This window comes from Lissotriton helveticus, chromosome 7 (assembly GCF_964261635.1).
Source record: "Lissotriton helveticus chromosome 7, aLisHel1.1, whole genome shotgun sequence".
Classification (NCBI taxonomy): domain Eukaryota; kingdom Metazoa; phylum Chordata; class Amphibia; order Caudata; family Salamandridae; genus Lissotriton; species Lissotriton helveticus.
Genome location: NC_136068.1, coordinates 1276263539 through 1276287752, shown reverse-complemented (window position 1 = coordinate 1276287752; position 24214 = coordinate 1276263539). Strand labels below are relative to the sequence as shown.

Sequence of the window (24214 nt, the reverse complement as noted above, 5' to 3'; positions counted from 1 at the left end):
ATATCAGTTCTAGACACTGTCCTGCTTCCGTCTGTAAAACACAGAATTGAGATTGTTGCACTAACTTGGGTTCAGTATGGTCAGTCCATTGTCTGGGGCTTCCCATGGAAGGCTGTACGGTTGGAGACATTTGACGCTATGCTGGTCTGGTGATATACCATGCCAATAATGCTCTGCATTCTCCTTATTCTATCTAGCTACCCAAATTGAGCATTTAGCTGCAGCTGGCACACAGGGTCCATTTCAAGGGCTTCTACATTGACCATCATGCTTTCTAGGAGTAAACCTTTCCTTTTCTCAAATGTAAATGCCATTGATAGACTACCGCCTTCACTCTTCGATTATTTGATTGTTGGTGTAGGTGCCTAAGATCAAGCGTAGGGTTGTCATCTTTCCTACCGGCTTGTACTTAAAAATACAGCCAAGCAAGCCTAAGAGGGTGACCAGGCTGCTACACGCCCCACTACCTTCACACTCAGTTATGGATCGTTCTCCCATTAACACGGAGAGATAGCGAGCCTCATCTGAACTACAAGGAAATAGTTAAAGTCTCACTGTACGTCTCCTTATGCTAATACATAAATGCTTGCTTAGTTAGGTGTTATATGTCTAGCTTCAGTTCCAAAATGTTCTCATTCAGTGAACAATGTGTTCTGCAGGTACCATACTGGTTGAGAAGCATAATTTTGATCCCATCTTGAGATAAAGCAGGAGTGCAACATAAGTATGAGTAGCCAGCACTTGAGAAAATATTTCAAGTAATTAACATTACTAAAAGAAGATGGCGTACCCCATTTATGAAGTGCTTCATGTACAACAGATACAGTTTATAAAATGTGTGTTTGAATTGTGACTAATGAAGAAAATTAATGTACTGATTCATTAATATAATAGGGGACATCTATATACATATGATTTACTGTGAAAATAATTAAATTAAATGTGCAAACTAATGCTTAGAAAATTCATGTGTAACAACATCATATTCACGAGAGTGTTTTATTAATTCTTAAGTCCCTTTTGCATTAGTCACAGATTGTGAGATTTTATCTGTGATGCATTTACATTTATGCACATATTTGTAGCCCAGTGCACTTGCCAAGTTGACTATTATTCTATGAGGCCTAACGTGTTTAGTTCAACTTCATGTGTAATTCTATTGTAGACTAACAGGAAAGGTTGAGGAAGCATCCAATTTGTGCTGAAAGCCTGGAAATGTACTGAAAAAGGAGTCACATGGGTTTATCTACCTTGAATTCAGTTGATATTACATGCTGTGCTTAGTGAGGGAGAGAGGAGACATCTTGAGACTTTGTAGGGTCCAAACATATGCTTCTGCAGGTGTAGCTTTATACGACCTGTCCCAACGCTTGAAGTATTTCTACTGAAGACTCCAGCAGCTGTATCTTTCTTCCTTTTATTTCTACCCTAAACTGAATCAAATTCTTGATAGAATGCTTTCTTTTTAAAAAACCGATTGATACAATTTAAGTCACAATTCTTCTTCCTCATTTCTTGTTCAACCATAATCAAACTAGTCATATTCTTCCTTTTGTATATGGTAAATCTCTTCAGGAGATTTGGACATGTTTTGTTTGTTCAGTACTTCTATTCCATTATGCTGATACTGGTATATGTAAACTTATTTTTGAGCTTATGTGTAAAAGCTCACTAATCCCATGTTCAGTTGTGGTCTGGATTATTGTGTGACCCAATTGGTTGCACTGTATTTTGATGACTAATAGTCTCCTGCTTACCGCTTGTGCTGCTAATAAAAGACCATTGAGTTGAGGGTAAATGTGTAAATGGGCCCAAGCTCTCTCAGCGGGTAACATTGTCAGATGGTTAGCTCATGAAGTAAAGGGAGACAGACCGTAACCTAGAATAGTCTAGACCAAACCCTAGTGGCCCAAATCCGGAGTCCAGAATCGAGACACGGAGGATAGATGGAGTTCCAGTGGCATATATCTAAGCAGCGACGGCGTGGGAGTGAGTATTAATGGGATGTGTGAGTATCATGTTTAGATTGCAGTTAAGTATCAATTGTGTGGTGTCTGGTGTCGATGCGAGTGTTGTGTGAATGTGATACTGAGTTGCCGAACTTGCTATGGGGACCGACGGGGCCTAAGATCACGGGATAGATAAAAAGGTGCAGAAGACACAGAGTAAATTTGTCTGCTAAAGGTTTGTGAGGTTTTTCATTAGACATCGTAAATGGCCCCATTGAGAAAGGGAACTTTGTGTGAAAGAGACAGTTGTAATTAGTGTAGTGGATCAATTTGCGCAGAAGGAAAACTGTACTGCTGTGCATGTGCGTATTCTTTGAGTGATTGAATTCTATTGATCTTTTAGTGGATCAGATCATTGTTTTTGTAAAAATGGAAGTGAATGAGCGAGAGTGGGGGGAGAGCAAATTGTGAAGGAGGGTAAACTGCTACAAGGTGTAGTGTGCCTTGCTGGGATAGGTCGGTTGATGTAAGGCTGCACAGGGATTGGTTGAAGTCGTCAACTGGTCTTACCTTGTTATTGCCAGTTGTAGTGAGGTGAAATTTGGAATTTATTAACTCTGGAATTTAATTTAAAGAATTTGAAATGAGATGTTATACGGCAATAAGAGACCGGATACAAGGTGACGTAGATGTACCTGCTAGAATTGGTTAGGAGGCGCCACTCGAGGATACGCCAGCTCATTATATGGCGAGGTATGTGGGGCTCTATACTATTATTTGGCTTAAAAATTGGCACAAGGTTACAGAGAAAAAGGGTGCATTAACATTTCCATGCTATGGTACTTTTAATTTGAAAATAATTGATAATCTGAGAGGAATATTGTTTGCAATAAAGACATCACCTAGACCCACACAGTTTGAAGCGGTTAATGTATGGGAAAGTGCAGCATATGTAACACAGACAGATACCAAGGGAAGATGAAGAAAACGATGCATACATACGCAGATGTAAGAAGGGATGAACAGAAAAAGAGATGGAGAGTAGACATAATTGAGGGAGCAGGATCATACCATGCCATAATGAGTGAGAGAAAGGATCCTGTGAAAAAGAGAAAGGAAAAGAAAAATATGGGAGATAGGCATGAGGACAGTGATAGTGATGCAAGTGACAGTCTTTTGGATAGACTGTTAGCTGAACGTCCAACACCATATAATCAGACACCTTGGAAGTGAGGGAAATGCAATTGTTACTGACGGTTCTGGGAGCGCTTCTACCTCTGGTGCTGTAGGGGTCATATTGACTGGCACCACTCAGACTATAGAAGGAGGAAATAATGAAACATGTTCCAAGCTACACAACAAAATCATAAAAATTTGGCTTCAAAACGTCTGAATGCTCTTACAGTGCTGGTAAATATTGGTCCTATAGTCCCCTATGTGCGACCCTTGTTCATTCGGAAATGGAAGTCAGAGTGTGCCTGCTTCTACAGAAGTAAAGGAAGGCGAGAGAGGAGCAGACAGTCACAGAATGCTCTTTGCCCAATTGATTCCAATAAATGCAAGCTCACATGTGCAGTGAGGGCATACCCTTCAGTAGTCCAGAATGGATTTAGACCCATTAGGTAGTTTCCAGGATTGGCAGGTATGGATTCCCACTTATCATTTCATCCTAAACTGCTATTCATGAGTAAAGATGTAACTAGGAGAGCGAGACAAGCACATGAGAAATTATCTGAATTGGCTTAGAGATATGATGTTAATATAGAACAAACAAATGCTTTACAAAATAATCACAGACTTGCATTTAGTGATCAGGACATAGAGAATCTGAGATTACCAGGATTGAAAACACAAATCCAAGAATTAATTATGAGCCTTCGAATTTGGGGTACTTTGGATAAATGAGAAGAGAGATGGGCAAAAAGAAAAGGTTCTAAAAGAGCAGTGGAAGAACCTCCTCCTTCAGGAGAAAAAGGAATGGGTGTCATGGCATCGCTCTAACAAGAAGTACAGAGTGGAGTCTATGTGCTTTTACCAATGATTTCCAGAGATTGAGAGAGAAGCCTGTAAAATGGTACAAACAGGTTGATTGATTTGTGAAGATTTAGAAGACACTGTGGATTGATCTGAACACACTGTTTGAAATTGTGTTCCCTGGTGATTTGTGGTCAGCATGTAAAATAGCTAAAGATTGGCCTGAAGGTGAACCTGATAGAGATCCAGTGACACATGGTCAGTCACCTACAGCAATGAAGAAATATGAACAGGTGATTACTTGGCTGAAGTCTAAGGTGCCGCCACAAGATATCAATTGAGGAAGAGGTGTGGCGCAGCGGCCAGGGTGCTGACTCCGGACCATGGGGTTCACAGTTCAATACCCGGTACCTGCGGAGGGTTAGCCCAGCACCATGTGACTCTGGGCAACAATCTTCCCGACGGCCCCCAGCGACAGGACACCTCTCCGGAGGTAGCTGTGCACTTTACAAATGCTGGTATTTCATTTTATTTCAGTTGGGTGAAAAATGATAGAACAACTCAAGAAGCAAAAGAGATGATTCGTGACTTTTACAGAAGATTGTTGCAGGCTTTTAAATAGTACAGTGGGATGGATACCCTTGATCCCAAAGACATGGGACAATTTGGATCTAGAGTTGTGACTTTGAGACTTGAAATTGGTATGATGATCTGTTGGCAGAACAAGTCAATTGACGAGATTCTGCGTTATGCTAAATATTGCTGTGATGAAATTGAGATGAAAGACTAGAAGTTAAAGGAGAAGTTGATGATGGTGCAGATGAAGGATGCTCAAAGGGTTCAGGGACAGCCTTATGTAGAGAATATGGTTCAGATGCAAGGAGTCTATCAGTCTGGGGCTCCGGTGAAACAAGGTAGAGGATTTCTGGAATAAGGAGGAGGTGATCTCATAGATCCTAAGACTTGGAGTTGATATTGCCACTTTGAAGAAGTCCAACCCGTGTCACTATTATATTAGGTTTGGACATTGGAAGCGAGAATGTTGTTTAAATCCCATAAATCAGGAACAGAATGGAGGAGTGGTTCAGTCTCAGGGGAATGTTGCGCAGTCTCAATGTGTCCAGACCAAGATCTCGAAATCTTGCTGGTTCACAAGGTTCCAAAATGCAAGTTCCGCAACCCCCGATGCCACAGCAAGCTGGAGGCAATTCTAGATTTAATTTGAATATGGACATGAATGGAAAAAAGAATTTGTCACATAATTTCCTGATGTTTGAGACTTCCAATGAATACGATTCAGACAAGTCCCTATGACGGTATTGGATGTGTTACTTAGGAGCAGTGTTTCCAAATATTTACCATGTGGAGTGTTTTGACCATCCTGTTTGGGGAAAAAATCTAGGTCTAAATGTGGTGCTGGAGAGATTGTGGGAGATATCTTTGGATCCATCATACCAAATGTAGGGGTGATACTAAATGACATCAAGATTAAGAAGCTGTCCGCTGTAGTTGATTAGTTATCTACTAATACTGCTAGAGCATTGTTGCTTGTAAATACTAAGAAGGTTGCTATTAGAGCCATGGTTTTGAGGAACCGTCTTTCGTTAGACATTTTGCTCACTAAAGAAGGTGTAGCCTGTCAGATGTTAAAGATCCATCAATATTGTACTTACATCCCAGACAAAAGTAAGGACTTGCAGAAGTACATAAAGAATATTACTGACATCCGCAATGAGTTGAGTGGGTTGACAGCAGAGGTGTTTGGGATTTAGTTGGACATGGATATAGTGCTGTAGGTAGATGATTTGCAAATATGGGAAGTGGTATAGTTGGTTCCATTTTGAGACCACTGTTGATTATGGCACTTTGTGTAATAATGTTGATTGTGGCTGTGAGGGTGTACAGGAGATACAAGGCAAAGAAAGGACATACAGATAGTGATAAACAGGGAGAGTACTATAATGGAATTAACTGTTTGGAGGATTTCAAATGAAAAACCAATTCCCACAACAAGGGTTGAACTTGGTAAGATAAGATCAAGAGATAAAATTGGGAGATTGTGTGATGGCTTGATAAGCCATCAGAGGGGGGAGTGGAGAAGCATAATTTTGATCCCATCTTGAGATAAAGCAAGAGTGCATCATAACTATGAGTAGCCAGCACTTGAGAAAATATTTCATTTGATGAACGTTACTATAAGAAGATAGAGTACCACATACATGAAGTGCTTCACGTATAACAGATACAGATTATAAAATGTGTGTTTGGATTGTGACTAATGGAGAAACTGAATGTATATGCTGTGATTTACCGTGAAAATAATTAAATGAAATATGCAAACTAATGTTTAGAAGATTTATTTGCAACACAACATCATATTCACAAGAGTATTTTATTAATAATTCTTAGTAGCCTTTTGTATTATTCATACGTTGAGAGATTTGATCTGTAATACATTTACATTTGTGCACGTATTCGTAACTCAGTGCACTTGCTAGGTTGACTATTATTCTTTGAGACCTAAGGTGTGTTTAGTTTGACTTTATGTATAATTCCATTGTAGACTAACGTTATATTTCACTGCAAGCTCACGTTGCAGTTTGGTGTTCCGTTTGTATTTAACCTTCAGTGTAGAATGTTTTGTTGCATTTTGTTTCCACTGCAGGTGTGGACAACGCCTCGTCAGCATAGAGGAGGTTTGTTTTTGCCAGATAGCAGGGTATGAAAAGAGGGAGTTAGCAAGGAGTGTCACGGTAATGAGCTGGGAGAAGAGTTCTCATGGGAAGGGGAAGAATTACCAAGGACGAATGAAGTTGCAAGGTGGAGGGAGGATCTAATTTGTACTGGAAGCCGGGAAATGTACTGGAAAAGGAGACACGTGGGATAGTCTACCTTGAATGCAATTGATATTACATGCTGTGCTAAGTGAGGGAGAGAGAAGACATCTTGAGACTTTGTATGGTGCAGACCTATGCTTCTGCATGTGTAGCTTAATGCTAACTAACCCAATGCTGGGAACATTTCTACTGAAGGCTCCAGCAGCTGACACCTTCCTTCCTTTTATTTCTATCCTAAACTGAATCAAATGCTTAGAATAGATAGTTCCTGTTAGAGTATTGCACGAAAAGATAGGACTATTGCTTTGTTCTGAAAACCGATTCATGCAATTTAATTCACACTTCTTTTACCTCATTGCTTGTTTAACCATAATCAAACTAGTTGTATTCTTCCTTCTGTATAGGGTAAATCTCTTCAGGAGATTTGAACATGTTCTGTTTGTTCTGTACTTCTATACCCTTATGCTGAGACTGGTATATGTAAACTTATTTTTGAATTTATGAGTAAAATCTGCTTAATCCCATATTCAGTTTTGGTCTGGATTATTGTGTGCTCCAATTGGTTGCACAGTATTTAAATTTTGATGACTGATAGTGTGCTCCCTCTTACCTCTCATGTTGCTAATAAAAGACCATCAAGTGGAGGATAAATGCGTAAATGGGCCCAGGCTCTCTCAGTAATATACCGGTTGTGGACTCAGGTGGAGAGCAGAGTGATTTGCTAGCACCATAAAGTACCAGTGTTACATCCACATTTGCCATTTCCAATACAATATATGATTTGAGCAGATCTGACCTGAGCTTCCAGACATGCACACTTGGTGTGATTATGGATTTCATGCACACTCATACATGCTATACAAGGTTTTCATGGTAGATGTCATACTTACAAGGATGTTTCCTAGTAGCAGGAATGCGCAGATCTCTCTCAGAACTCTTCTCCTTTTTTTGTGGGTTGAGAGAGAAGTTGACAGTGTGGCTCTTATTGATGCCCTGTGATGGGAAATGGCATTCAGAGTACTTGGCTCTTGCTGAGAGGCATGGTGGCTGGTATTGTCTCGTGTGGAGGAATCTTTTCTTGGTGTCTCAGGAGGAGCCTTGTGTTGGGGCTGCCAGTCGTTGGGCAGTTGACGGTGCAGACCTTCAATAATGAAAATGTTCTGTATTGTGTGCTGCACAATCATAAGCAGTGAGTATGTGAGGGTCAGGGCCCTCAGACGTTGTATTGGGTTAGTGGCTACCATGGCCACAATGGAGTAGTAGGAAATGCAGTACTGCCCAATCGTGGCGATGAAGAGCAAAGCAACATCCAGGGCGCGGCTTGGGTTCTTCCGATTGCACATTTGTCTCCTGTCAAATTTGAAAACAATGATTCCTCCAAGGGCCCCGATCGACATCAGGCTCAAGCAGATCACATGGAAGATGAAAAAGGTTGTGAGCACTCGATTCCTTAGCTGATCATCCTTTAGTTGCAACTCGTAAACTACGAACAGTGCCAGTCCCACAGCCAGCATGGTAATCCCACACATCAGGCCTATGAAAGGGATCTCCCGCCAGGACCTTAGCTTCAGGTGGTGCGGGTGATGGACGTCGTCATCTATTAGGCGCCCCACGTTCTTCCACATCACATAAGACATGGCACAGGCAAAGAGGCTGTACTCTAGATGAAAAGGGTAGAGATAATAGTAGGCCTTCTTCAGAAGAATGCACACATAGTTGCAGTTGCAGTCACCTTTGGTTGGAGTTTCATCTGCAGTTAAAAAGAAAAAAAAGAATAAACTCAAGTGAAACTCCAAAGCACTTTCTACTCACAACTGCATCTTTTTTAATCACGTAATTTTCCTTAAACTCACACGAACTTTCCCCCGCAAATGACAGCTGCAAGCTAGTCTGCAGAAGTGGTCTAAAATAAGCCAAAGCAGCACCTGCGGAGCGGGGGCAGATTTACAATATTTATTTTCCCATTCATTAATTTGTTAGTGTTTTTAGTAATTTTTAACCCATTCGCGCTCCCCAAAATTGTTTTTGTTAAAATCTGCGAATTAGGCAGTAGAGATGCGGCAAATCCATAATTATGCAGAAAGGGTTGCGGCTGCAGAATTGTATAATTCAACTGGCCTTGTGTATATTTTATAGCATGTTGCATGGTAATAGAGTGTATAACGGTATAATTGTTCATGCTTGACGCAGTCATACTGATTGCTTTCCTTTGTGTGTATATGCATCATAAAAGTATTTATAAATATGAGGTGTGTCGCAGTATAAGATTGAGTGTTTTACTTTTTACAGCAGTGTGGCATACTATGGTGGTTGCTTCACTTTTTTTGTTTCAATTCATTAAATTAATTTTAAATGTATTGCCAGGTGTTACACATGCACATGCATCAATGACACATTCTGATCACATAGGCTTTCTTTAGTTCAAGTGAAGTGAAAGCAGCAACTCATAACATAGCTACTAGCATTGTCTGGGATATGATGGTTGCTTCATATTGTGATAGGGCATGTGCATGTGGCAGATAGTGGGTATCTTTGTTTATGGCAGTTGCAATCGGTCTCATTTTTGTATGTGTTTTAAAAAAATATTTAATTTGTGAAATAGACATTGTTTTTGTAGAATTGGTTTCCATAAGAATACTATGCTGATCAATAATCCTGCACTGTGTATTTTGAGTGATAAACGTAGTAAATATTAATCTACTTAAAATAGTTGTCTTATAGGGAATTGAGCAGAGTATTGGTAGTATTTGATGGCGACATCAGTGACATCATTAATGACGTTTGTATGTATACTGTATTTCTATAGCGCCGACCTAGCCAAAAGGTAGCAGAGCCCTGTAGATGGTCAAAGACAAGCATGAAAACAACGAGTAAAAGTAGAGGAAGCTGGGTTGGGGATGGTTAATGCATTGTGATGTGGTGTGCTTTACAGAGCTGAGTCTTCAACTCTTTCCTTAATTGGAGCAGCATTGTGGTAGTCCAAATGGATTTGGGAGTCTTATTCTTTTTCATGCTTCTTAGTCTGTTTTGAGATGTAAATGTAAATGTCAAGGTATTTGTAGAGCGCACTGCCACCAAGCGGTTTCCTGGCGCTATTACTCATACCGCTGTGGAACCCTTCCTGGCTTTCCCTGTGAAGTGTCCACTCCTGGGCACCCCCAGGGTGAAGCCAGGCATCCTAGCGCAGTTGGGGCCGGTGTGGAGGTTAAGCAAGCTATTGCCCAGAGTTGCAGCGTGGGGTCCATGATTAGAATAGGCACCGAGGCGAGAATTGTCAGGTCCGAGCAAATTGAGCCCAAGACCCGCCGAGGCGGGAATTGAACCCTGGTCCCGGGCCAGAACTCTGCATCAGGGTCTGCCGCTCTAACCATTGAGCCACACTCCTCCTCCTGTGGGTGCGCTGAGAACTACCAGAGATAGGGAGCTTGTCTGCAAGATAAGCAGGGCTGCTGGTCGTGATGGCCTTGTAAATGACGCAGCTGAAATTGAAGATGATGTAGCCTGGCAATGGGAGCCAATGGAGTTCTACCACAATGGGGATGATGTGAACATATCTCTTTAGGGTCTCTATGAGATGTGCCAGTGTGGAGTATGGGAAGCCATGGGGGTATTACCACCATTCAGATGTGAGAACGCAAGTGCTTTAACAACAATTCTGAAGTCCTTTCCTGAAGAAATGGTTTGACCTTCTTTAGGAGATAGCAGGTACCAGATCATTTTTGTTTTGTTGCCAGCGTGTTCCTTGAGGGGGAAATTGGTGTCCAGGTTGAATCGAAGTAACTTGGCATTCTGTGTAAGTTGGAGTTCAAAAGCAACAATGTTCATGTCATAAAGTCACGTTTGCACTGTATCTTGTTTTTGAGATGCTATCAGGTAGCTTGATGGGGGTATCAGTTATGGTTAATTTACTCAAGCAGAATTGTCAAATTTAATTTTTTTTAGGTTTTGGTTTAGAGCAATAACTTTAACTTACTGTGTTTTTTCCCAGTGAGTTTCTGAGATTTTTAAACATATGTTAATGTGTTACAAGCAAAGCAAACCATAACTTTACTTTAACCTTTGTTTTTTTCAGTTGGGGTTTTTAATCATATACTACATGCATAGGGGGCTGGTGTGCAACTGCCTACAGGTGCCAGGTCCTGTCCCAAATCCCCCTCAGAACCCAATCCTCCACTGCCTATGACGTTTTACCTTCAGCAGCTCCCTGCACCCAACCCACCATGGGCTGCTGGGCAGGACCTTGTTGCTTATAGAGACAAGCTCTTATAATTTTGTTGGTGGTTCTTTTATTTTAACAGGTGTGGCAAAGGACCATTTTAAAACTTTTTTGTTTTATCAATAGAAGTTCTGGCAATGTTCTACCATCTGCTCCTTCCCAAGTAGCTTGTTCTACTCCACACAAAATGTATGTACCTTGACCTCCATTGAGGAGAGTGCTAGCATGTTCATGTGTGAATTGGTCGTCTCCTGTTGCTTTTCCATCATCTCTTCAGTGCACAGGGTACTGCCACCTGGAATAGTCCTCGTCACACTTTAAGTTTAAATATCTGTGCATGGTTCAGGTACTGAAAGAGTAGTGACCTCTTGGCCTCCAGCTAAGTGTTTGCTCCCATAGATTGCACGTAACCCACTGTGCTCTAATTTTATTCTACTCGACCAGATTTGTGAAAAACGTCGAGAAATGTAACTCTTTCTCTGTACCTCCTGTCTCTCAGAGGCACTATATATCGTCCACCTCCTCTGCGGCAGCAGCAGATGATGGTCCTGAAATTTCTCCCTCAACAGATCACATCATGAGGGAGCCACATGAGGGTTTGAGTTCAGAAGCCCATATATGATAGGTGTGCCTCCGGTTTCCAAGGGAAAAGCACTACCTCCCGGCTAATGAGAACCTGAGAATGCTTTTAGAATGTGAAATAGTCCATGGACGTTCACGGACTATGCAGGAAGTCCTGCCCTTGTAGCTAGAACGCTGGGCCCATAGTCTTGTGAGCGATGCTGTGAACCTGTTGCACCAAAAAAGTTCTGTTTCAATGGCACCTTAACGCTGAAAATGGTGCAGATGTAAGCTAGTCATTTTTGATGGGGGTGGGGGTTGGGGTGGGGGTAATAGTATTGTCCCCTCAAATGTATTGGTCACCTGCTGACTACTTTTTACGGTCTGTTGCGTTTGACTTTTCGGCCGCATTGGTGCTAGAGAACCGTGATACCGGGTCTCAGAATATCCCCAACCTTTTTGCCTTCCTCCTCCTACCTTTTTGCTCAATTCGTTTTTATTGGTTTTAGGACTCTACTAGTATATTGGCCAATCCGTCACCCAAGAAACTCATCACACGCATTTACAACGCCACAAAACAAACCTCGCCGATTACGACACCTCTGGCACTGAAGCAGTGGTGTGGGGATCTTGATCCACCTCCCACCGAGAAACAATGGGGCTTTTGTCGCGCTCAGCTTAAATCTCTTTCACCCTACTATAAGTTGAGGCTCATCCATTTAAAATATTTGTACAGATTATATCGCGCATCTATACAGCTACTCAAAATGGGCCTGCGACCAGATGCCAAGTGTTGGAGATGTGCCGCTACACAGTCATCCTTTCTCCACATGGCATGGACCTGGCAATCCGTCTCACAATTTTGGGCTCAGGTATTTGACATTATTAACGATGTGACAGGCTTCCAACTGGACCGCACTCCATTAACAGCTCTACTAGCTCATGTGGCCGAAGCCCCTCCAGGCTCTGGCCGGCTGTCGGCCATTATGCTTCTCTTGGCCAAGCGATGCATTGCGGTACACTTGGGGTTCCCTTGGAGCAGCCAAAGTAGACACATGGATACAAGACATTGCTTAGTTCCAGGAGATGCCGACGGCATACCGGGAGGTAATGCCCACGGCGTCTAAGCCCAAGGATATCTGGGCCCTATTTTTGACATGGGCCAAGACACACAATGAGCGAACTGCCCCTGCACCTTGTGAGTCCACATATATACACACTCAGACCACCAAGCAACCTACCCCTAATACTTAATCAGACCTCCAAGTTGGCTGTGAGACATGTGCCATTTCTATATTGCACACCAGGCGTGGACACTGAGATTGGTCTCAATGTACTGCCTAAGCTGGGATGCGAGAGAAAGAGACTTTTTTTTTTTAATGGACATGCCTCTATATGTCATACTGTTAATTATTTATGGCCATGCTAAACTGTTCAATGCTGCGTACTGCCTAACTTTCACATTTAAAGATATGTACTGATGCCTACTACAGTAAGTGAATATGCCCGCCAAATAATAATCTGACTCCGTTGTTGCTGTGAAGTGACCTGTATATGCTGAATAATGTTTTGAAGATGCAAAATGAATAAATATATTTTAAAAAAGGAATGCCGTGCACAGCCTCAAGGGAATGGGGCAGTGCATTAAAAAAATTAGATACGTTTTTAATTTGTTTTTATTTTCGAGGCTCGCGCTATTGAGCCTGTGTATTTTCTTATCCTGACATCTTAATTCACTTAATAACATTTGGGGGGCTGATCGACCTACCTGGGTCACCAATTGAGGGTGAGGTGAGCCTTCCCTGCCCCGTTCCACCGCGGCTGGTGTGCCGATTGAGTGGAGGGCGAGCGACCATCTTACGAGTAGTCCCGGACCCCGGCTGAACCTGTGGCAGCGGTCTAGCTATGGGAGGGAGGTTCTACTATAAATTAAGCTGTTGTCAGAGATCTTGGCGGCTAGTGTGGGTGGTGGCAGCTCCCATTCAGTTCCGCATTGCTTTGTGGCCATAACTTAAACGTGTGATTGTCTTGCTGATCTTTTAAAAAACACAACGTTTTTAATTTGTTTTTATTTTCGAGGCTCGCGCTATTGAGCCTGTGTATTTTCTTATCCTGAAATCTTAATTCACTTAATTACATTTGGGGGGCTGATCGATCTACCTGGGTCATCAATTGAGGGTGAGGTGAGCCTTCCCTGCCCCGTTCCACCGCGCTGGTGTGCCAATTGAGTGGAGGGCGGGCGGCCATCTTACGAGTAGTCCCGGATCCCGGCTGAACCTGTGGCAGCGGTCTAGCTGTGGGAGGGAGGTTCCACTATAAATTAAACATGCCCTTACGAACGCGCAGCGGATGTGTGTGGCGGGCGCGCCGAAGGTAAGCCAAAGGTCAGCCCGTCTGCGCCCGTCCGTGCCTCGGGCGCAGACCACGTTGCCCTATTGGCCCGTTCCACGGGCTCTGCAGGGATACCTTACACTCGTGAGCAGCTATTATTTTTTTAGATCTTCGAGCTGCTCGGGCCAGGTTCGGCGGCCAGGGACTAGTGACCAATTTAGCCCATGTACTCTGTGTGGCTTTAGCTGCGCCCAAACACTGACAGCCCCCATCCCCCGCATTCAATTTCGGCGGCTCTTGTTAATGCTCGATCTATGAGCAAGCACGCAGCTGACACATTTGAATTGCTAACTGATATTCTGTTTGTAACAGAAAAATGGCTTAACAGCGCCTCTGCACCGGATATCGAATTGTCCATCCCCAGAGGCTTTAAAATCAGTAGGAAAGATTGAGCACAGGGAAGAGGGGGGGGGGGTTGGCAATTGTTTTTAAAGAAGCCTGGGTCCTTCACGTTGATTCCCCGGATGAGGTAGGAGATGGGGAAGTCTTTAATTTCTCCCTTATCCTCTCACCCCATCTTACTTTAGGTGGCACATTGATTTATCGACCCTCTGGGCCTTCTGGTACCTTCCTTAAGGCCTTGTCGGAGGTTATTGTACCACGAGCCTTGAGGTTTCCTAGATTCCTCCTCTTGGGCGATTTTAATATTCATGCAGAAGCGGCGGAGCTTTCAGATTGCAAAATTTTGCAGGAGTCCTTAAGCTTGGCCCATCTTACTCAATGGGTTACTCTTCCAACGCACGATGGTGGCCATACACTTGATGTGATTTGTTCGAATTTTCCTCTTAGGGTGGAGGCACCTGAAGTCCTCACGTGGTCTGACCATCGGCTGATCAGATTTGCGTGGTCCGCCGAAAAAATTGGTTCCACGGTCACATTGCCACAGCACACCCAGAAAATTAACTTGCACACCCTCTCTGCCACCCTGAGCAGGAGCCGCACCCTGTTGGGAAATGAGCTGGCCAACGCGGTGCAGACTTTTAACTCTTGGGTCTCGGCGAGGGTGGCTTCCTCTTCCAAGGGGAATGCTAGCCATCGATTGCACTCATCCCCTTCTAAACCTTGGTTTTCTCCCCTTCTGCAAGAGCGTAAACTCGCTTGTAAAAAACTGGAAATGCGGTGGCGCTGCTCGTACTGCACCACAGCTAAGGAGGCCCTGCGGGTGGCACAGAGGATTTATTATGCGTGCATTAAAACAGCAAAGTGTGAGTACTTTGCCAATAGGATCGATAAGGCTAATAACAGTCTGGAGATTTTCTCTATTGTTAATTGCTTTCTCTCCCCCAGTACCGAGCAGCCCACTGTGTTACCGTCGGCCGTCTGGTGTGAGAGTCTATCCTCGTTTTTCAAGCAAAAGATAGCGGGGATTCAAACTAGCCTTCGGTCCAGCAGCCATAGCACAAGTTCCCTAGCCAATTTGCACCCTTTCCCAGTTTCCGGGTCCCCCTCCTTTATGTTTGAGGGGTTTGTCCCGCCTTCGGAAGATGACATCTTAGCGGTGGTTAAATCCCTGAAATCGGGTTCCCCCACCGATCCATGCCCTGCTCGGGTCCTTGGTGGTGTTGCTGAGGTGGTAGTCCAGGAGATTACACACATCGTCAGCCTTTCCTTCAGTTCGGCTACTGTTCCGGCCGACTGGAAGCAGGCTAAGCTTCTGCCTCTGCTTAAAAAGGTCGGGTTAGATCCTTCACTACCTGCTAATTATCGGCCGATTTCATTGCTCCCGGCTATGGCTAAGGTCTGCGAAAAAATGGCTTTTCGGCAACTGTATGCTTTTGTTGAAACATCTTTGGCTCTACACCCTGCCCAATCCGGTTTCCGTGCTGCACATAGCACGGAATCTGCGTTGGTTGAAGTTTACGAAGCCATTGGGGACTGTTTGGACAACGGCGGCAGAGCGGCTCTAATTTTATTGGACCTCTCTGCCGCGTTTGACACGGTACCACATCAGCTCCTACTTTCCCGCTTGGCCGACATTGGGTCACGGGTTCGGCCCTTGACTGGCTGGGCTCCTTTCTTTCATCTCGGTCTCAGCAGGTCTGGCTTCCCCCGTTTTCCTCAACAGCTAAATCACTCTCGACGGGGGTCCTTCAAGGATCAACGTTGAGCCTGTTGCTATTTAATGTGTATTTGACCCCCTTGATCACGATGGCGTAACACCTAGGGGCCAAAATAATAGCCTACGCTGACGACACGCAGTTGTTGTTTACGTGGCCCGGCGCTACCCAACATTTGCTACAGGTCCCACGATTCCGGCGTTCTCGGCTGGGTGGGCAGTCGATTGCTGTTAGAGCTGCGACTGCCTGGAATGATCTACCTTTGCCCCTTCGGTCTAACTTGAATCTCAGTCTTTTTAAAAAAGCTCTGAAAACTTATCTGTTTAAACTTGCCTTTTAGGTTACTCCTCTGTTTGTTATGGCCCTATACTCACTTCCCTTTCATAACCCGCGGCAGGATACTCCGGCAGTAATGGAGCGCGTTATAAAACTGCATAAATAAATAAAAATATGTAATTTTAAGTTTTACTTCTCATGGTAGTGAAAAACTCAAATACCTGTTTCACTACTGCAAGGCCCGTCACTCCCATAGGATAACATTGGAGTTGCCTTATTCATAGCCGCTAAGGTTTCAGATTGCTTATGTGTGACTTTTTCATAGTTTCAGTGTAGTTATGAATAACATTCAATGACCAAATGTGAGACACTTAGAGTGACACTTTCTCACGAGCAAAATCAAGCAGTGAAATCCAGGGAAACAGAAAAATGTCAGAAATGACACCCATTTGAGCAACAAGAAACTCTAAGAAGATCTTGAAACTGCTGCAAAGCACCAGAAATGGAAGTAAGATCAGGTTACAAGAACACTAACCTAGTGTCCTTGTAACCTGATCGTACTGAACAACAAATGTGTAACCATGATATTAAACACATCTTTCAGAGGCAGCACTTTATTATGGTTCTGTGCACATATGAGGACATATGAGCAGTTAAATGCAAACAAAAATACTTATTGGATGCAACATTTTGTCACTTGCATTATAAAATTAGCAATGTACAATTAAATTAAAGTCCATATGTACATACTACCAGTTGGTTTTCAACCCATGTTATTTATACAATACACCATCCACCCCCTCAGCTCAGCGCCAGGTGCTGTGCACAGTAGTTCCACAAGTAAAAAAAGGATTTATGTGAGAAAAGCAGCAGCTCAAAGCTAACCTCATAAAATACCGTTCTGTGACCTACATGTGACATATTCTTTTCAGCAGGCATATTAACCCTCTGCACTACTTTATGATGAGTGAAAACGGACACTAATCTGAATGTTAATCACGCTCCTAAGGAACATTATTTACCAGCGTTATCTAAAAACTTCTCAACACACAAGGATATCAACCCCACCTCAGGGCCAGTTGCCATGCAGCAGATATTCCACAAGTAACAAAAGGATCTCTGAGAAAAGCAGCAACTCACAGCTATCCGACCTCATAAAATATAGTTTTGCAAATATGCATGTTACATGTTCTTTTCAGCAGGGATATTAACCCTTTGCACTAGTACATCTTGGCGAATCAAAACTATTCGTCGACAAAACTCCGACCTTTGAGGAGGAACAATTATACTGACCAGAGCATTAATTTTTTACTTACCAAAAGTACAGGTGGAGACTTGCAGAACTCTGGCACAGCAGGCCCCATTGTTACTGTCCTGTCTGTGGGAAGGCGTGGAAGGCCAAGCCGAGGTTTGTAGTGCTGTGGCACAACCGGTTCCATCATTACTATCCCGCCTGTGATCAGGCCCAGGAGGCCAGGCAGAGGCATGCAGAGCTCCGACAGGGTGGGCTCTGGGAGGGGGCGACAGACTGCAGCAGAAAGCTGATAGAGCGATTATAGCACTCTGAATTGTATGGGTGCACAATACTCATGGTTCAAAAGCACTCACATGTATTTTTATCGTTTGCAGTGTTTCATGATTATTAAGATGCATTTATTCGAGTTACACTAGCTGTAAATTGTAGTGTGCACACTTAAGTAGGCCTTTGTATGTATTAAGGAAACCTATAATCCTTGTATATGTAATGTACAGGATGAAATTATACTTGTGTAATTTAAGTTGTATTTAATTTAAGTTGACTGAATTGTAGGTTGTTTTGAGTTTTGTTTCTCCTTGGTTGCTCAAGAATTACAATTAAATGAATCTTTTTGTCCTCGAAGACAGTATGTTCTCATCCTGCTGCAGGTGCCGGAAATGGACCTCGTTATTCTTAGATTTAAGGAGATACTCGGAATGTCTTTGAAGAAGTATGGAAGGCGAAAAGGGAGGATGCCTTTCTTGTCTGGCCTATCTGGGAACCAAGGCCACTGGAAGAAGAGTTGAATTAATTAAAGGCTTCTATGGAAACTTACTGAAGGATGGTGCAAAGGAATATGACATATTGTGGGTTGAATATTGTCTTTTTGTATGATGTGCAGGGACAGTTTAGGAGACTTCTGCTTATTTTGGAGGAGAAGGAGCATCTTAGAGCGAGCTCCGTAGCTTTAAGATATCAGACCCATTTGACGTGAGTACTTCTTAGGACGTCAACATGTGCGGACACCTTTTGGTTAGAATATTGGGGAAATAGGTAGGACTTTCACATAAAGTAGGGAAAGGTACTTTTGTTTTTCTCTCAAATGAAAAGAGAATTGAACTCATCTTCTATCCTTTGTTGCATTTTGATTTTGAAGTTCATCATATTATGCCTCTTATGCCGAATGAATTATATACATAGACTCGGCTCTGTATTGATTTTTATGTACCTATATACTCTAATATTAAGGTGTGTTTATATTCAATTATTTTTGGCCTCATAATAAATCCACAAAACTGGAATTCAGAGTTAGTGGTCCTTTAAAGCATGCCTCCACACTTTTTAGCAGGCAATAAAAGATCATTTACCTTGAATTTAGTAGGGAAGGTAAGGAGCACAATTAGCATCACCAAATGGTAGCAGAAATGGATGGTTGTCTCTAGAAGTGAGGGAAGAAGGGAAAATAGGAGTAGGACCGGAAAAACAATAGGGCTTTGGATACAAAGTAGACAACGGCGAAGACTGATGGAGGTCGGCGGACGTTGATGGTGAGGCGAAAACAGTGGTAGCGTGAATATGAAACTGTGTGGTGTGTTAAATTGTGGTGATATATTAATTGTGTGATGTCTTGCGAAGTTGGAATGCAAGTTGAGTGAGTGGGGGTTTATCGGTTTACTGGTTCAGACACGTGCGGATCAGGACGTTTGGTGAGCGGGCTCAAGAGAAGTCCAAGATCCCGGGATAGTTTTGTATTTGTAATTGTCTGATCAATACTGTGGGTGTCGTGTCGCTACTGACGATTAACTTGTGACAGGGAACTTTGTATGGATGCAGGTGTACGTCGTGGGTAGAAAGCCTCAGGTCCCGGGGTGGACTATGGAGATTGAGTGACTGACGCAGGTCGGGGGTCACAGCGGATGAATGTTCTTGTAAGAGTGTTCTAACGATCTTTTAGCAGACGGACAATTACTTGTTTTATGTAACTAAGTTATTGTACCTGCGTTAGGAGCAGTTACTTGGTTTAATAGCTTTTGGATATTCAGTTACTTGTTAGTACGAATGTGTGATCGCGTGTATGTGGTGAAATTGTAAAGGAGCATGAGCCGCTTCAAAGAGGGAGCAGTGACCTCAGAGCGCGCAATGCTGTGATAGGTCGGTTGGTGTAACGCCGCATTGGGATTGGTGGAAGTTCGGTCAGAGTTGAATTGTGAAATTTGTGGCAAATAATTAACTTTAAGAATGAAATGTTTTAAGGTGTTGTGAGATTTGTGTAGAGGCGACACAGGGGTGGTGACTCAGGTAGAAGAAGCTCTGCCAGAGGATACCCCGGCACTTTATATGGCAACTAATGTTGTGGCTTCAAAATTGGCATAAAATTACTGAGAAAGAGGGAGAATTGGCTTTCATTCGTTATGGGTCATTTATATGGAATTGCTGTACCAGCTGAGGGGAGTGATGTCTTCTCTGAAACCTCCGCCCAGACCAACACTATTTGAGGCATTAGATGCATGGATGAGAGCAGCAATGGCAAAGAAAAGAGAAGCTTCACAGGGAAGAATGAAGAAAGCAATAAAGGCATATTAAGATGCCAGGTGGGATTCACAGCTGAAAAGATGAGAGTAGACACAATAGAGGGAAAACAATTGAATCCATTTTGGTTGCTGGAAGGTGGGTCGGGAAGAAAGACAGAAGAGGAAAGTGATACAGATGAGTTTTCTTGATAGATTGCTAGCAGAACGTCCTCCACCTTGTGACTCTAGGTTGGAGATGGAGAGGACGCAGCAAACATAGGAAACTTTAGGGGGGATGAATGGGTTCAAAGGATGGGATAGCAGGAATAAGAGGGAGGATTTCAGTTGGAACGAGAATTGCAGTAGGGTCTGGAGGGACAGGATACGCAGATCCTGAGTCAGGAGAAACTGCATGTAATATGTGGTTACCAGAATCTCTTACGGTACCAGTTACTATTGGACCTGTGGTTTCGATATATAACCCCAGAGGGAGAACAGCTGGAAGTCAACAACAAACAGGAGAAGGGGAAGAGACTATATCTGGAGGAAGTCTGACAATGAGTGGAACAGGTATGGCTCAGATACCAGTCGGAGCTAGCATTCCGCTGCCAGCTACGGCTGATCCGTTTGAGAACGGACAGCAAATGAGAACCAAGACGAACAGGAGCTCTTGCAAATTCTAGGTCAGACATCAAAATGTGGGTTCCACCGGTGAGGGAGTCAATGATTTGGAGAGGGGGATGAGACGAGAAGCACCTAGGGTACTGTTTGAACCACAGAATTTGTGTGAGGGTAACCATTGGAGAAGTCTAAGTTGTGAGAGAGAAAGTCACCCAGTTTTGAGACTGGAGGAGAGCGGGGGCAAAGGAGAAAACAAAATTGTGACAGGGAGGAATCGGGAAGTGAAAGTTGACAGAGGATTTTACAAGTTGAAAGGAAGGCACCATTGTTAGATGTGGTAAAATTAAAAGCAGAAATGGATGAGGTGATTGAAGGGAATCTGCCATTGGACAGAATTGAAACATATGACCCAAGCGAGTTGCTATTTGTAGCCAAAGATGTTACTAGAAGGGCAAAGCGAGCACATGAAGCATTGTCATATTTGGCACGAAGGTGTGAGCTGGATTTGACAAAGACAAAAATGATGCAGGGAATTTGCAGAAAAAATTATACTGATAAGAAATTGGAAGAGACGCGAACGATTGGATTAAAGGCACAAATTAGAGAATTGCTGATAGGGATGCGAGCATGGAGGTAATTAGACAAATGGGAAGAGAGGTGGTTCAAAAAGAAAACTTCCAAGAAAGTGATAGGAGATACTCCGTCTCCGGGTGGAGAGATGGGACAAGTAGGAAATTTCCCTCTGAGAGAAGTAAAAAATGGGGGGTATGTACATGTGCCATGGAGCTGGGGTGATTTGGCAGCATTCACTAATGATTTTCCTCGGCTGAGGGAGAAACTTGCCGAGTGGTACAAACAAATGGACCGACTTGTCAAGATTTTAAAGGTGTTATTGATTGATTTGAATACTTTGTTTGATAGAGTGGTCCCAGGTGATTTGTGGGCAGCATGTAAAGTTGCAATTGATTGGCCCACAGAAGAACCAGCTAGATATCCTGTGAATCATAGTCCTTCATCTGAGGTAATGAACAAATAGGAGCAAGTAATTACATGGCTACAATCCAAAGTTGCTCCTCAGACTGTTGATTGACTTAAAATTGATCGTACTACTCAAGAGTCTAAGTTGGATAGATGATTATTATGAGAGACTTTTATTATTTTATAAACAGCATAGTGGATTGGACACTCTTGAGAAGTTTGTGTTGGGATTGAAATCTGATATTAGATTGATGATACAGCAACACTTGATATGTTGGCAGAATAAGTCGGTGGACGAAATTCTGCGTAATGCAAAATACTGCAGTGATCAGGTAGAGTCGGCACAAAAGAAAATGAAAGATAAGTTGATGTTGGTGCAGTTGAGGAATGCTGAAAGCCCTGATTTGATGCAAGGGGTGGGAGGAATGATGGGTCGAGTAAGTGGCAGGGGAATGGGTCAAAATATGGTAGTCCAACCTGGACAGGGAAGAGGAAGAGGAATGGGTGCAGGTACAGGAGATGAATGGGTGGTGAATCAAAAGAAGGTCACTGCTTGTCATTATTGTCACAACATCGGGCATTGGAAGCGCGAGTGTCGATTAAATCCGGAAAATCAAATGCCGAATGAGGAAGAGAGACAGATGTCTGAGGGTTTGAACATCGCGGCTAGACCTAGGTCCATGTGTGGGGGAGGTATGAGCCGTAGATGCTGATACATCAGCCTTCGAGAATACCAACAAATAAGCAGGTGTACCAACAGATGCCTTATTTTGTAATACAAGACTGGTTTGACCAAACTCAAGATCCTCATGAGTATCAGAGGGGGGTGCAGGAGGAATACACTTTGGGTGTGGCCCTGGAAGTAGATCAGAATGGACCGTTTGTAGATGCAGAGGTTAATGGCTATCCTGTTACCTTCTTGTTAGACACTGGAGCTGTACGCCCCACAGTAAGGGCAGAGGTGGTCCCAAACCTATCCCTTTCAGGACAATCGATTCAAGTGGTGCCTTGGAGAGAGGGTGAGTTTCTTGTTTAACTGTCTCTTCTCTCACTGCATTGTACAGGGGACCTCTTCCTTCCATTTCAGCATGAGGCAATTTTTTTGTCAGACATAACCATTTAAGAACAGAACTTTTTTCTCAAAAAATATGCAAACTCTGTCGATAAAATTAAATAAGCATTAGAAAGTCGTTCCCAATCGATTCCAACCCCCATCAACCTCTGGATACGCATAGTGATGATCAGCTTGGGAGAGGGTTTCCTTACCATCCGTGCTGTGAAACTCCAGCTCATCTTTTTTTGTGTGATTCAAGGTCTCCATCATTTCTCTGCTCAGGTGGCTGGATTCATCAGTAACAGTGGTCATCCAGACAGCAAGATTAGTGGTAAGGATGAGCATTAGACCGAATCTGTATGGGATACAAGGTAATTGAGGGTGGCATATGTTAGCCCGTGCAGTCAGCTGGTCTTACAGAATGCTGTTAGAAATAATGAACGTGAAGTGTGTTTAGTTTCGGGCACTCTTTTTTGTACTGTTAATACATTTCAAAAAAGGGTGTTTGCAATGTTTCTGATTTTTTTATTCCAGAATATCCATCAATTTGCACTTCTAAAGATAAAGCAAGGAGCCAAAGGGTCAAGGGCGACCCAGCTGTGTTTATCTCTCGGTGGGAAAGGGAGTGGATGAGGTGGGCTCAAGAAAAAGGCAGTATGTTGGTTGTTGATAGAGTTTTGAAGGTTTTATGAACGCTGTTGGAATACCACAGTGGACCAAAACTACCCATCACTCCCACCTGAGCATTAATGTGGCTTTTATGCACTAAGAAAGATATAGATATAGTTAAGGTTTTAAGCATGATTCATGTAGGCCATAGTGATGATCATAGTGCAGACCATGCTTCACCACGGAATATCAGTGCAAGGAGTAATAGGGAAAGACGATTTGCTAATATTTTGAGAAACAATTTCCAATCTGCAGTGAGAAAAGCAATGGAGTTGTAAGAAGAGTTCAAGTTTGGACCAGTGTTGGCATTTTGGAAATACCACAATGCTGGCAAAGCTATCCTCACTGGTGATCTCTCAATCCTTTCTCCAATTCTTAGGCCTGGTTCTAGCCATACCTATAGATTTTACTAAAATGATATACACGTGATATACTTAATTATGTGCTCTCAGTCAACCCTCATCATCCATTGGCCTGTTGACAGTCACATTCTTCTTCCGCTCACTACAAATAGAGCATGGGGTAATTAGTCAGCCTACTTCAACAATTTGATAACTTCACTATGAGTGATGGCATTCTGATCTTTCAAAATAAACATATTCTTACACAAAGGTGTTTCCCTAATTCTGGAGGCGAATATGAAAATATGGGTTTGTTGAGAACAAAGAATATTTTTTCCTTTAGCCATTTGTTTTCATTGGTGAGGGCCCCACCAGTACCAACCACAACGTTTTGCAAAAGCAAGGACAAAACAAACATTATGAAAGCCAAAAGGCGGTGCACTAATGGCAGACCTATTGGCGTTTCCAATTCTTGTTAAGTCTGGTATTAGGCAAGACCATTTGTTTTTAATATAAATATATATACTATTCATACTTCCTTAC

General features: G+C 43.0%; 1 protein-coding gene across 2 annotated transcripts in view; it reads right to left on the bottom strand.

The window, feature by feature from the left end:
- LOC144770182 (proton channel OTOP2-like) overlaps positions 1–24214 on the bottom strand; it is a 383723-nt gene that overhangs the window by 34390 nt on the left and 325119 nt on the right. For both annotated transcript variants that reach the window (XM_078654489.1, XM_078654490.1), the window contains exons 5-6: positions 22874–23016; positions 7651–8510 (exon numbers count right to left, since the gene is read on the bottom strand). In XM_078654489.1, coding sequence (XP_078510615.1) covers positions 7651–8510; positions 22874–23016 — 1003 coding nt within the window. The remainder of the gene's footprint in view (positions 1–7650; positions 8511–22873; positions 23017–24214) is intronic.